This window comes from Hippichthys cyanospilos, chromosome 3 (genome assembly GCF_059441005.1).
Source record: "Hippichthys cyanospilos isolate Australia breed blue-spotted pipefish chromosome 3, RoL_Hcya_1.0, whole genome shotgun sequence".
NCBI classification, from domain to species: domain Eukaryota; kingdom Metazoa; phylum Chordata; class Actinopteri; order Syngnathiformes; family Syngnathidae; genus Hippichthys; species Hippichthys cyanospilos.
The window spans coordinates 987,108-1,000,434 of NC_142371.1; the positions used below are offsets into that span (position 1 = coordinate 987,108).

General features: G+C 36.7%; 1 protein-coding gene across 7 annotated transcripts in view; it reads right to left on the minus strand.

Moving 5' to 3' along the window:
* LOC148425320 (disintegrin and metalloproteinase domain-containing protein 22-like) overlaps positions 1-13,327 on the minus strand; it is a 64,798-nt gene that overhangs the window by 30,059 nt on the left and 21,412 nt on the right. For all 7 annotated transcript variants that reach the window (XM_088409614.1, XM_088409612.1, XM_088409613.1 and 4 more), the window contains 3 exons: positions 12,247-12,313; positions 9,162-9,244; positions 4,864-4,930 (listed from right to left, as the gene is read on the minus strand). In XM_088409614.1, the coding sequence (XP_088265740.1) occupies positions 4,864-4,930; positions 9,162-9,244; positions 12,247-12,313 (217 nt within the window). The remainder of the gene's footprint in view (positions 1-4,863; positions 4,931-9,161; positions 9,245-12,246; positions 12,314-13,327) is intronic.

A 13,327-nucleotide genomic window follows, 5' to 3' on the forward strand; every position in this document is an offset into this window, starting at 1 on the left:
GGAAGTGTGTTGTATTCATTTAAAAAAATATATTTTGGGACTTTGTTTTGGTGATTTTTTTTTAATATTCTGTTTTATGAAACAAACGTCCCTTATTTTAAAAAAAAAATAAAAATAAAAATAATGTATTCAAAAATTATTTTGTGTCAAACGTTTTCCATAAAATAGAAAATTATTTTGGAAAAAATATTCAGAAAAACAGGATGAGCTTCTGTTTTTCGGAATAATGTTTTGTAGGGACCTCCGAACTCCCAAGTACACTAGTTTCTTCCATAGGTAAATATACAGCTAAAAAAAAAAAAAAAAAAAGCATAAACCATAATTTGAAATTCTGTGTTTTACTATACATGACTTGCCCCAAATGAACTGGTTTGGTTGAAGCCGGGTAGAATGTACACGAATGTACACGTGTAATCACTACCATTAGTGATTACGCTAATTAAGTCTTGAGCCTGTTCTTAAATCTTTTTTTTCTGGTTTTCATCTTTCAGAATGTATTTTTTAATGACAGAAAAAATATTATGGAAAAGGAAAATAAATAAAATATAAACTAGGTATTCAATATATCTAAAAAAAATTATATATATATATATATATATATATTTATATATATATATATATATATATATATATATATATATATATATATATATATATATATATATATATATATATATATATATTGAATGGATTTCATTTGACTGCTTTGGCATCCCTAAAGATTTGTTCAGCGAGTGTCAATCAAACATTGTTTTGCTCCCGTGAGCTGCCAATAATGAAGTCCCCGGTGTTTGTCCTGCTCTATGATCTGATCAAAATCAATCTCCGTACACAGTCTCAAAGGAGGGCAACATCAGGCGATTAAGCTCTTACTTAATTAAAACACAGCTTTTTTGCTCCCAGGTGTTTAGTCTCATCTTTGAAGTGAAGCGAGCGTGTTAAATGAAGCAGCCGGCTGTATTAAGCGCTACAGTGTGCCTCTTTGATAACGCCCCTTTTTAAATGTTCGCCGACTTCAGTGGCCGATGATTACTAAGGGATTTGTCAAAGAAGTGCAGCACATGCCAAACTGCTGGCCGGCCGCTGCCTTCTTTGTCTTTGCCGACGAGAAGCGCGTACGCGGCCTCCAGACTCTGCGGGGTGTGTGCAATGAATGGGGATTAAGGCTCAAAACACAGATGGCTTTTCATATGTTGTTGGGCTGAAAGAAAAAAAGAAAAAAAACGGGGGCGGAGCATGGGTTGCCACGGGAGACAGCATCTCACTGAAGATGCAGTCTGCTGGCTGGCTGGCTCATGAATATAATGCAACGAGGTGTAACACGCTGCCTCTGCGAACCTAAATGGACCACAGGAGAGCTCTCTTAAGGCTTATTATCCAAACAGCTTAAAAAAATACACTTGGCACTCCAAGCAAGCACCCCTTAGACACGACCTGCTACCATCAACCCCCGCCAAAATCCACCGGGGTACCAGCAGAAATTTCCATCCCCCACATCCCGTCGCCTTTTTCCATTTCTTTTTTCAATTATCACCTCACAATTTACATTCAAAAAGGAAAGGAAGTTGCAATAACTTGAAGTGTTATTATAGCACCAATACACACATGCTATTTGTTATGGTTTGTTTAAGTCATTTTCAATTATTAGCATTAGAAAATATTATATTTGTACACAGATATCAATTGCTTAGAGGAAAATAATGACACTGATGCAATTTGTTAGCTCGTCTATTTCGTTTTACATTGTTAGCATTAGACTAAAGCAGTCCTTCTTAAATAGTGGGGCGGGATGACCGCAAAGAACAGGCTTAAAAGTTAACATTTAGGCTTAAAGGGAGTAAGTGTAATGTTTCACATGCGCCCGTGGGAACTTTAGGGGCTTTCAAGTAAATGCAGCAATACACACTCCTCCTCCGGCTGTCCGTAGCTATAACAAACATGGCAACCTTTGGAGGAGTGCCACCCCCATGTATGTAATTTAATGTTACCTAGACCTATGATTATGTTGAAAACATACTGTTGGTCATTAAGAACACATTTATTTGCAAGTTTTTTTTTTTAATTTACAATCATTTACTGTCTTCATTTTTTAAATGAAAAACTGCCTCAATCTTACATATTTTCACTTTAAATGTTACATTTGTTTATCTATGTTGCTTTGGTTATTGTTAAATAAGAAAACAAATGGTATACTTACTAATTTTTTTATACATAATGACCTTATTTATAGTCACTGCAGCAAGTGTGTGTGTGTGTGTGTGTGTGTGTGTGTGTGTGTGGAGGGGGGGTGGGGGGGGGGGGGGCAAAATGGTTTGTTTTTCCTGGGGGGAGGGCTTTGGAGGCACTGGACTAAACGGACTCCCGATAGCAAATGGTACTGTATGAGGATTGTTCTAATTACACGTAATTCTCTTAGTTTAATGTTTAGTTTGACAGTAAATTACAATTGGAATTGGCAACCGACTGCCTGAAGCCTCTTTTTTGATTGCAGTAATAAAAAAATATGAAGAAATATTGACAAATATCAAAAACTCCAGACAACCACAGCCATAAATTTGTCGTGTACGTCAACTGGCCTAGAAGCATAACATACAGTTGTGTAAAAGAGTAATCTTTTTCCTTCCTTTCGGCAAATTTGCCATAGAAAGGACCTTTCCGGATTTTGATACCATAGAAACTTTAACAAAAAACTCAGTTCAAGGAGTATCAAACCATTCTAATCCTTTTGGCTATTTCAGCTGACCAACTGCAAGGGCATCTGCTCAAATGTTCTCCGAGGAGCAGTTGAGCATGCAGAGTTGTCCGAAAAATAATAACATATGGTATTTTGCGTGTGCATGCCAGCAGTCTCATCAGCATCTTCCCTCAAAGTGCGCACCATCACACAATGTGGCTACCCGTGGGAACACCTGGCATTGTGCACCTGCTATTTAACTGCTGGCTAATGTGCTTTAAAGATGCGCAAGCATGTTGAGGTTATCCGCTGGAAAATTCAATGTATAAAGACACGGTAGCTTTTTGTGAAGGTTTCTGCCACGGTAGCCGAGTCGGGGAAAAGGGGCAGATGGATTAACCATATGGCGAGCACGCCTTCTCCTGCTGTGAATTTTACTTGGGCTTTAGAGCACATCACAACCGTCGAGTCGGTGGCGCATCACTGACTCACAGCTTCAGAATTTTCCGATGATACTGACGAAAAGCGATGTGTGACTCCGACGACATGAACGCGGATGCTTTTAGAGCGTCAGAAACTAAAACGTGGTTCCAAGCAGCATACGCGCATTTCTGAAAACAAATCAAGCCTCAGAGGAACTGATACTTAAATTCACAGTCTTCAGATCTTGCTTGTTGTTGCTTGGGACATTTTACGGTCAGTTTTTTCTTCTTCAAGTGAAATGCATGCTCAATCGTGTTCAGGTCTGGTGGTTGACTTGACCGTTGCGAAACATACTCTTTCCTTTGTGTTGCTTTTAAGTTATTAGGGGGTGGAAAATAAAAAAAAAAACACTCACTGCCTGAAGTGGATTAACATGATAGGCTCTTGTTATGGGTGGGAGAGCAAGTTCAGGTGTGGAAAGAAGGCGTGAAAACGGACATGTGAGAGTTAATTTAATTTTAATAATTGCCCTGAGGGCACCTTTGATAAAGGTACAGTGATCTGCTTTCACTGTAAACAGGAGCTTGCTTACCACAGAAGCAGCTCAAGTTTTAGCTTACCTCATAAATGCAAAGCACTCCGGTGCGACTGCATTCACGGCTAACAATAGTCACAAAGACGCTAAAGAAGCAAGCCATAGGCAAGCTCTTTACACAACTACACTTGAGAACACCTGCTGGATTCTGATTTTTCTCAGAATTCGGTTTTGATGCGATTAATTAGTTCAAGTAATTACAGCTCTTATTCAAATCTTTTTTTCAGCTCTCTTGACAGCACTACCTTTACAAACACCTTCCTAATTTTTACCACATCTACAAATTACCTGACACTTCTGTGATTGTTTTAAATATACTGTCACTCTTGAGGACAAAGGTATGCCCAGCCCTGGTAAAATAACACCTGCAGACTCTTAAAGCTCACAATTTGCACGACGTGACTATAATTTAGGCGCGCAGTATTAAGACGTTGAATTTTTGCTTGTGTGAAAAAGAGAAAGCACAAGATCTAAGATAGAGCATATCTCTAGTCTTCAACAAATTAAAACATGCTTTCTGATTACTTGAATAATTCAGTCTCTAGTAAATATTGGAGAAGAGAGCTCTTTCTATATTGCTGCATTAAACCCTCAGATGCCTAAATGCATCTCATTTTTAGTTTTTCTTTTCATCCAGTGATGTTCATCGCTGGTTGCCCTTCCACTGTGTTTCATTTGCAGCTTTTATCTTCTGACCTTGAGCGTTTCCTGGACAGCCATTAAATCTGTCATAAGGGCTAGGTATGGACATGAGCACTGGCCAAAGTCACTTACCTTTTTTTAATCTCCTTTTTGCTCATTATCAGTAGGAACACACAAAACCTCTGGACATTTTAATTAGAACGGAAACGAAGACACACACATACAAAGACACACATGCACACACAATCGGAGTCTCTGTGCGTCTCAAGGCGATCTCAGATCCGTCCTCCCCTTTTGACCATAATGCCTTTAATCGTAATTATCTCATTAGCAGGAGGCTTCTTTGTAACTGAGCACAATTTGTTGGAAGATAGGCAATGCCTCACGTATGGAGTGCGTGTCAGTGACTTTTGTCCAGTCATCCCCTCTGGACAATTGCTGACTGGTTTCAATCTCGTAATTCCATCCAATCCCCCATCCCAGGGTATATTATTCCTTATCGTGTGTGTGAAGAGATGACAACACTTACGTTGTTCCCGCCGCCCTCTCCTCCGGGTTCGATCAGATACGTGTGATTGCCATCGAAAAACATCCCGCTGGAAGAAAGCACATGTTGTTGTTTTCATTACTTCAAAGGAAAAAAATAGCTCATAATAACATTTTTGAAAACTTGGTTTAGATTTTTTTTTCCACAATAGATTTGCATCATTTCAGTTTTTTTCACCATTAATTTGACCTATAACCTCTATCATGCTGAAAGTATAATTCGTGACTTTTTCTTCAGGTGCAATGTGCTCATGTGTAAAAGGAAAAACAATGTACAAAAGTGGTGGGAAAAAAATTCTGATGATATTTGGATATTTTGAAAAAAATCAGTCTGGCCCTAATATATAGCACATAACACAACACGTCATAGGTGTCGACATGTATTGCAGTAGTTCTTGTGCATTTGATTATAAAACAGTTGAAAATGGTTAAACGAGAGGGTAAAACTGTTGTCTTTCACTGACTCAGAAAGTCAAACTGACGGAAGTCCAACGCGTGACCGTCCTCAAATAATTGACGTAGGTTTATGGTGTCGAACGCACACGTGCACTCACGTCACTGAAAAGCAGCACTCTTTTTAATAAGTCATAGATCAGTTTCTCACGGTGCAGCTGTGTGAAGGTCCCCGCCATCTACGTAAGCCTCAGCACCTAATGTGACCGTGCCACGTCCGTTAATTAACTTTATCTGAAGCTTTTAGGAAATTGGCTGTGTCAAGCTGTGAGGTCAGGAAGGGGGACCAGCCTTTTAATGTGGAGAAAAAAGAATTAAAACCGATATAGTATGTAGTTTGTTATCCATGTGAACATTCACTTAGCCTAAAAGGAGCCCAAAGTGTCCAGGATTACTTATATTTCAGTGCTTCAGCATTTAAAGAATATTTTTCATCCCTTTTCTCTATCATATATATATATATATATATATATATATATATATATATATATATATATATATATATATATATATATATATATATATATATATATATATATATATATATATATATATATAAAATAATATATAAAATATAATATATTCCTTTCAAGGCTTTTATTTGTAATTCACTATATTCTCAATCACTATTTTTAATGTGGGCATTTAATACAATTAGTTTATATTTAGAAAAATAATGAACCTGCTTAATAGGGCATTTATATCAAGCGACCACACATATGTTAACACATAGGTTTGACAATGCAGAATTTAAAATTTTGTGAACCTTTTCAATACCACTTTTAGTATACTGGTGTAACTACATAAACATTGGGATATATTTTTAAATTCAAATAACCTCAATCCACTTTATTCATGCTCAAATCAACTCAATAAAACAGTAACTTAAATATGAGGTATTAGGCAAAAAAAAAAAAAAAAAAGTACAAAACTACCTGTAATCAATTTCTTTATGTACTGATGATTACACAATGTAATAAATCACATTGGAGTCCTAGAGTAATCAATTATTTTAGAACTCAGTTACTAATATAAATTTTTACTTTAGTATGTACTTTATTTAGTACCAGACATTTTTCGCCCCCCCCCCCTTTAACCAAACACTTGAAAACGAAAACAAAACAAACCCAAAATATGTGCTAAAGTAATAAATCACTTTATGGAATAAATTATTACACTTTATGTAATCAATTACTGTAGGTCCAACAGTGATTTATTACTTTAATTTACTTATAACCTGCCATTTTTTATTAATATAAATATACATATACATATATATACATATATATATATATATATATATATACATATACATATACATATACATATATATATATATATATATATATATATATATATATATATATATATATATATATATATATATATATATATATATATACATAAAGAGAGAGAGAGAGAGAGAGAGAGAGAGAGAGAGAGAGAGAGAACTGGAGGTTGAATGTTTGGCCTAAAACTATATAAAAACATATATTTGGAAATAAATGAGTTAAGAGTGATTCAGATCTTAATTTAGACAACATCAATGTTTTTTGTTTTTTTTCTAAGCACCATATGGCGTAGTAAGTGATATATAAGTCCGTTCCATTTACCACATAAGGATCTTTAAATGACACCCAGTACAATATGGAAGCAATGTGAATCACACACACACACACACACACACACACAAAGTGATGCAGCATATTTATGCAAACACAACATTTGAATCACTGCCAAAACTGTCTGGCAGTGACTGGCAGTTGTGGGACAGATGAATAAATTGTACTCATAGCGGAGCTCCGGTTCACATGTGAGCCTGTGAAACAGTCTAAAAGATACCTCAGTGGTCTTGTATGTTCAAAAAAGAAGTGACAAACATTTGAATGGGATAATTTTACGTCTTAAATTGTCTTCTTAAGGCTGCTTTTGTGCACAAATTGCTATTGTAGCTAGCACATTGTATATCCGGCAAACAGACAAATATATGACATATGATATTTATGCATATGTGTGCGTTATGTGGATTGGCGTTCTGAAAACAAACTCGAGTCAATGTTGAACGATCTTTATCTAACATGTCGGCTGACGATGGGGGCATTATCCGTGTGTGTGCGCCTAAGAGCTATTATTGCGGTGTAGGCTTGAATTTCTGTTGTGTGGTGTGTGTGTGCGTGTGTGTGTGTGTGTCTGTGTGTAAAACACAAAAAGAGAGTGTGCAGGATGTATATTATGGTAAATACCTGATGCAGCTTATGGGAAGTAGTGTCTCTGCAAAGTCTGACAGTGCTGTGCAGCCCACACATGCACATTTCTATTGCTATAGCATAGTGGCAACTAGAATAAGTCAATATTCCGAAAACTGTTTTTTTAAGACATTAAACTTCTGAGTTTTGACTCAAATCAACAGCCTGCCACCGTTGTCATTGCTACCTAAGTAGAAAAGGGAATAATAGAGCTGTTATTCTTTTTATTACAAGCAAATGTGCCGTCCAAATGAGTTAAACACCTGTTTTTGATATTATAATTAATGTAACACAATTTCATTTTCATTTCAACCAGATAACAAATATAAATGGCACAGCAATTACATTGGAATATAGAAATAGTAATAATTAAAAAAAAAAATCTCATCCAATCCAATATATAATTTGCAAGGGTGACAATGCCTTTGAATAACGTGAATGTTATTACAAGCTTGAGCTTAATTGGGCTTGTTCAGCATTTGCATAAATCATAAATAGATTTTTTATTTGCCTGCACTGATAAGTTGACACTCCACTGAATAATTGAATGCTATCAAAAATGTATTCAGGGATGCACAAAAAGAGAAGAACTCATTCACTGCTGTTAACGGATATAGACGTCAAAGATCCATTTAAACAATTACCATAGCTAAAAACATTCAAGATTCAATTTTAAGTGGACTGGCAGTGAGAGACTTAACTAGACAGAAACTGACTTTGCATTTCTATGTTTTACATGCAAATGATTCTTCTATTTAGAGCTGAGTCATTCGAACTGAAATCGTCCAGATGTGACAACTAAGCCCCAATTAAAATGCAGAATTCAATATGAAATTCCCTCACACTTGTAACAAATCGCACCATAAATATGAATATTTTAGTACTCCAAACACTCATTCACTCCTGCAAATGACAGCAACAGCCTCAAGTGTTTCTGAGGACTCCTTCAACTGCAGCTGTTGATGTCATGCGGTTAGTCCTGTCACAATAATTAGCATATCAACCTACCATCCATTGTGAAAAAATAGACACTATATTTTGGGCGGACTTGGCAAAATAGTCTTTGCATGCGTGATTGTTTATATACCTCATCAATGTTGGCAGTCACGAGAACACAAACGCACGCACTAGGGGTTTAATTTTATATTTCCTTTTTGATTTGCCTGTCTCATTCATCCAAAGGTATGCACAACTCAATCTAATTTTTTTGTCAGGCGACTCATTGTACAGTCTCTAATGTTAGCCAAGTAGCGCTAATGCTAACATGGTTCAGCTAACAGCAATCTTTTCTACTTATTTTTTTATGCAAGTATGTTTGTACAATATCACAACTATACGTTAAATGTTTATATTAGCCCTCCTTGAGAGTCTGCTTAGAAATCGCAAGAACACAGATTCATTGAATTACATATAGCATAGTCGGCTGTTTTAAAGGGCACTAAATTAAGATTATTTTTCCTACCTGTCTGATTTTAAATGTTAAAACAAAACAGAAGCTTGCTCAATTGAATCAGCATTGATGTCATTGGGGATATGACTCAGCTTGCGTACTTGCTAACGCACATGTAATATTTGTACTTACTGTAGGCCATGACAAGTAGAAAGGGCTGCGAAGGAGTGGGGGATGTCTCTGACTTTGCCCTGATAGTAGCAGTGTTCGCCTCCCTGGAAATACATACACAGTTACAAAATGTGTCATATCAACAAGACAAAATAAACTTTATTGTATCAGATACTTTGTGTCCAATATTATTTGCAGCTCAATCTAATGTACCTATTTCCAAAAGAAATGTTTCTGCTCTCATCATTGAAGGTAATAATAGCCTTGATGCATTTTCAAAATATGTAAAAGAAGTCTCATTCAATGATATTTACAGGGAAAATGAAATTTAATTTGTATTCAGTGAAAGTGCATATTAACAGTGATTGCTAACCTGATAGCATTAGGGTTGGACAATAAGTCAAATTACCGTAATTCCCCAAATATAAGACCCACATAATCAATGCCAAAAGTACGTTATGTTTTGTTTTTTTCACGTTTTCTTATTCAACACCACTCGAGGAAGATCTGTCCACCACAAAAAGCAGTTTTGACGTGCAGATTTGCATGTTTATATCTGCCTTATTCTTACTTACAATAATTACCATAATGCTATGAGCTATAAGGCAGATGTCATTTGACTGTTAACAGTAAGTGCAAGTTGCAGCTAAAAGCAGCTTGTGTTAGCTGGGGTTGTTACGGCATTTTCAATAAAAGAAGCAAGCAGACTGAACCACCGTCTGAGTCCATCAGTGTTCACACAAAGGAAAATTACTAAAACAGAGAGGATCATCTAAAGGTTATGATGTCTCTAGCTGATTCTATTAAGAGTGCACCAGTTAGAGAATAATGGAAAATTTTCCATTTGACTCATTTATTAATTGTGATCTTTTGGTAAATACTGTACACTCGGTGAAACACGGACGCTGCGCAACTTCGGGTATTTATGGTAAGTAGTAGAGCTGCGTCGCGGGGAAAAGATAAAACAACTACTTCAACCACATTCAAAGTTACTCTGGCGAGGCGTTCGTTGACCGCTCACAATGTGGGAGATTTGAAACACACTTAGCGTGTTACAAATCTATAACTTACGGATAAGAACACAAGAAAATCCTGTCAATCCTTGAAAAAAATGTTTGTAGGATTTATTAATTACATTAATAAAATGATTACGATCGCAATCATCCAGAATTTTTAAAGAAGATCTAGATTTTATTTTTTTGCCCTATCGCCTAACCTTAGTTAGAATAGCCAAATTTTCTAAAAAAAAACAAAACAAAACAAAAAAATAATAAACTATGTGTATAGAAGATAATGAGTACCAACTCATATCCACTCCAGCTCATGTTCATTTGCAGATTTGAAAAAAAAGTGAATAAAAGAGGTGATAATTACTCGATTATTCGATGGAATAATGGCTGATCGAAAAGATTCAACAGTGACAGCCCAAGCGCCATCAGAATTTTCCCTCGCAACTTACTCGTTTACTTACAACTCGTACAATATGTACGCGCGCTCCTTATCTCGCTCCCTGCAAGTCAACACATTCATTTTGCAAAGACGTAAGTGTACATGGTCTAAGTGCTCAGCGGGGCAATCTCTTCTTGGTTCCTCGTTGCTTCATTGCAGCCATTAGGAAGGCAGGAAGCCGGACTCCCTTAGGAAACTCAGCTTTTATCAGGATCAATTACCGCCGTGATGCAGCGCATAGCGACGCACCGCACCTCGGGACGCCCGCCTGGTTTACGCTGTTAAAAGCTTGCTGGACATGCCAGGACATTAAATCCTTGTGTCCAGCGTCACAATCCCAAAGAGTTGCCATTGACTGCGTTTCTAATGCCCTGCATTTGTTTTTTGACTCAACTGAATATTCCTCCATTTTCGACCATATTTAATGATATGAGGCAATACATATGAAATGTGAAGTATACAGTAGTAGTTTCCAGGAGACATAGCGATAACAAAACGTCAAATATGCCCTTGTCATTGCTCTGACGTCTTGCTGCAGGGTAAACATGGGACTAATTAAATCCAATTGATTATGGCCCAGTTCCATTTAGGTGGGGCAAGGGCTAATAATATACACGCTGGCTCTTATCAAGGGTTGTGACACACTTAAGAAAATGGAGCCAACTTGTCTTATACTTTCACTGTGCCAAATAATGTTAACCTTTACAAAATATGTGCATTTCATAGGTCACTGCGCTATTTCAAATTTTATGGTAACACTATATATATATATATATATATATATATATATATATATATATATTCAAAACGATTTTCAACTCAAAACTATTTTCGATTCAAAATTACACGATTCAATTAAAACTGATTTCTGCTAAATCTATAGATGTGCAAACAATCACCATACAACTTCTGTCAGCTTCGCAAGACAGAATAACAAAGGGAAACGGTGTCTTTTTTTTTTTTTTTTGATTTGTAAGAAATGTGCCTTTTCCAAAAAAAATAATAATAACATCAGTGTCGTAGTATCATACCATTTTTAGGAGGTCGAGCGCAGACAAGTAATAGTGGAGGGGTAGTGAAATTGTCATTTTATGTTTCGGTTTGTGCTAGCAGTGCACCACAGGACCAGGAAGTGCACTGATTTCAATCTTGGCAGGATCGAGTGTACCCAATAATATCATCGTGGGCAAAGAGTAAAGAAACTCATAAGCTCTGTAAATTCGTTACAAATGAGAATTGATTTGTAAACAAGCAACATATGACATAGGTTCCTTCAAATATTGTCCAAATTTGCAGTTTAGCAGAATGTCTCCTAATCTGTCTTGAAAGTACCACTTCCACAATGTGATGCAACACAAGCTTCAGTGGGTTCTCTCTCGCAGACGTTCAGATTGTTGGAGGTTATCACTTTTAATCTCATATTAGTCAAAGTTTTACACCACACGATACTCCACTTCCACCGGAGTCCAATTTGAGGAGAGGCTGTTTGATTCTGAACATTGTCAATAAACATTTAAAGGGCCCGGTGAGGGAAAAGAATAAGCAGGATCATCACTGCATGAAATTAGCAAAAATGTGCTACAACAGGGCTGCAGGGTTTATGACAGCAACACAAATCTGAAGTGTTGAAGAAAATGAATGATTTGCAGTATCTTACAGCAGTGACGACCATCTTCCCCTTCGCTGACAAATGCTTCTCCACATACTCTGAAGACAGCAGATCACTGGAAGACAGAAGAAAAAAGTGTGATTTTCATTCAAATGTCACTCCGTGGTGCTCATGTTCTTATATTTTATGGAATGATCATATTCCGGTCGGAGCGTTTCAAAGCATCGACTCTGCTAATTATGACCACCGAGGAGGGAAGAGGCTATTTCCAGACCGCAAACACGATTAAACAAATGTGTGCCTTTGAGACGATGTGTGTCTGCAAGTGTGTTCGTGTTTAAAATTGTGCTGAAGGACAAATAGAGGTTAGTAAAAAAAAAAAAAAAAAAGGCAACACTGCCAGAAGAGAGAGGGAAGAGGAAATAAATTGAGAGGGTAAGGAGGAAAACTGTCAAACTGGTGTGCGTGCGCTTGTGCGTAATTGTATGCTTTTTCAAAATCAAGTATCCCAAAGGAGAGTTGCACATTCTGCTAGCACAACCTGAGACAAAGACAAATAGTGATAATGAACGTTATGCTGCAGAGGCAAAGTGTAAAAACCAAACAGCAAAAAGAAACTGGTTTCAAGTTTAAAAATGACATAGACCTTTTAAACAAGTGTGTTTTAAATGGAAAGGCAAGGATTAATATGACCTCCAAAATCAGACGTTTTGGATGAGACATCACATGACCAAACCGAGAAACCAGGTGAGCTGTATGGATATGTATGGATAGAGCTGATGCCACTGAAAGTTTTGAAGGGTTAAAAGAAAATATATAATTTTGACGATGTTATGACTCTTTCAAAGTCAGCCCAAGTTGGGTGATGATAAGCCCGGGCTAGTGAAAAATAGGGGTTAAAGGCTTTAATTGTACATAAAAAACAATGAAGTTATCAAAGTAATTACAATCGAAATATTAACTTTTTACTGTTTAATGGCCAAACAAGTAAAGTATCCTTTTAACTTCAAGACAGTAAACTAAATTTGTTGTGGAAAACATCAAATCCGGTTGCGTTTGTCCAACATTCTTCAAAAACGAGTCCCACGAAGCAAGGAGCAAGCCGTGCTCCGGCTCATTAGGCCAATAG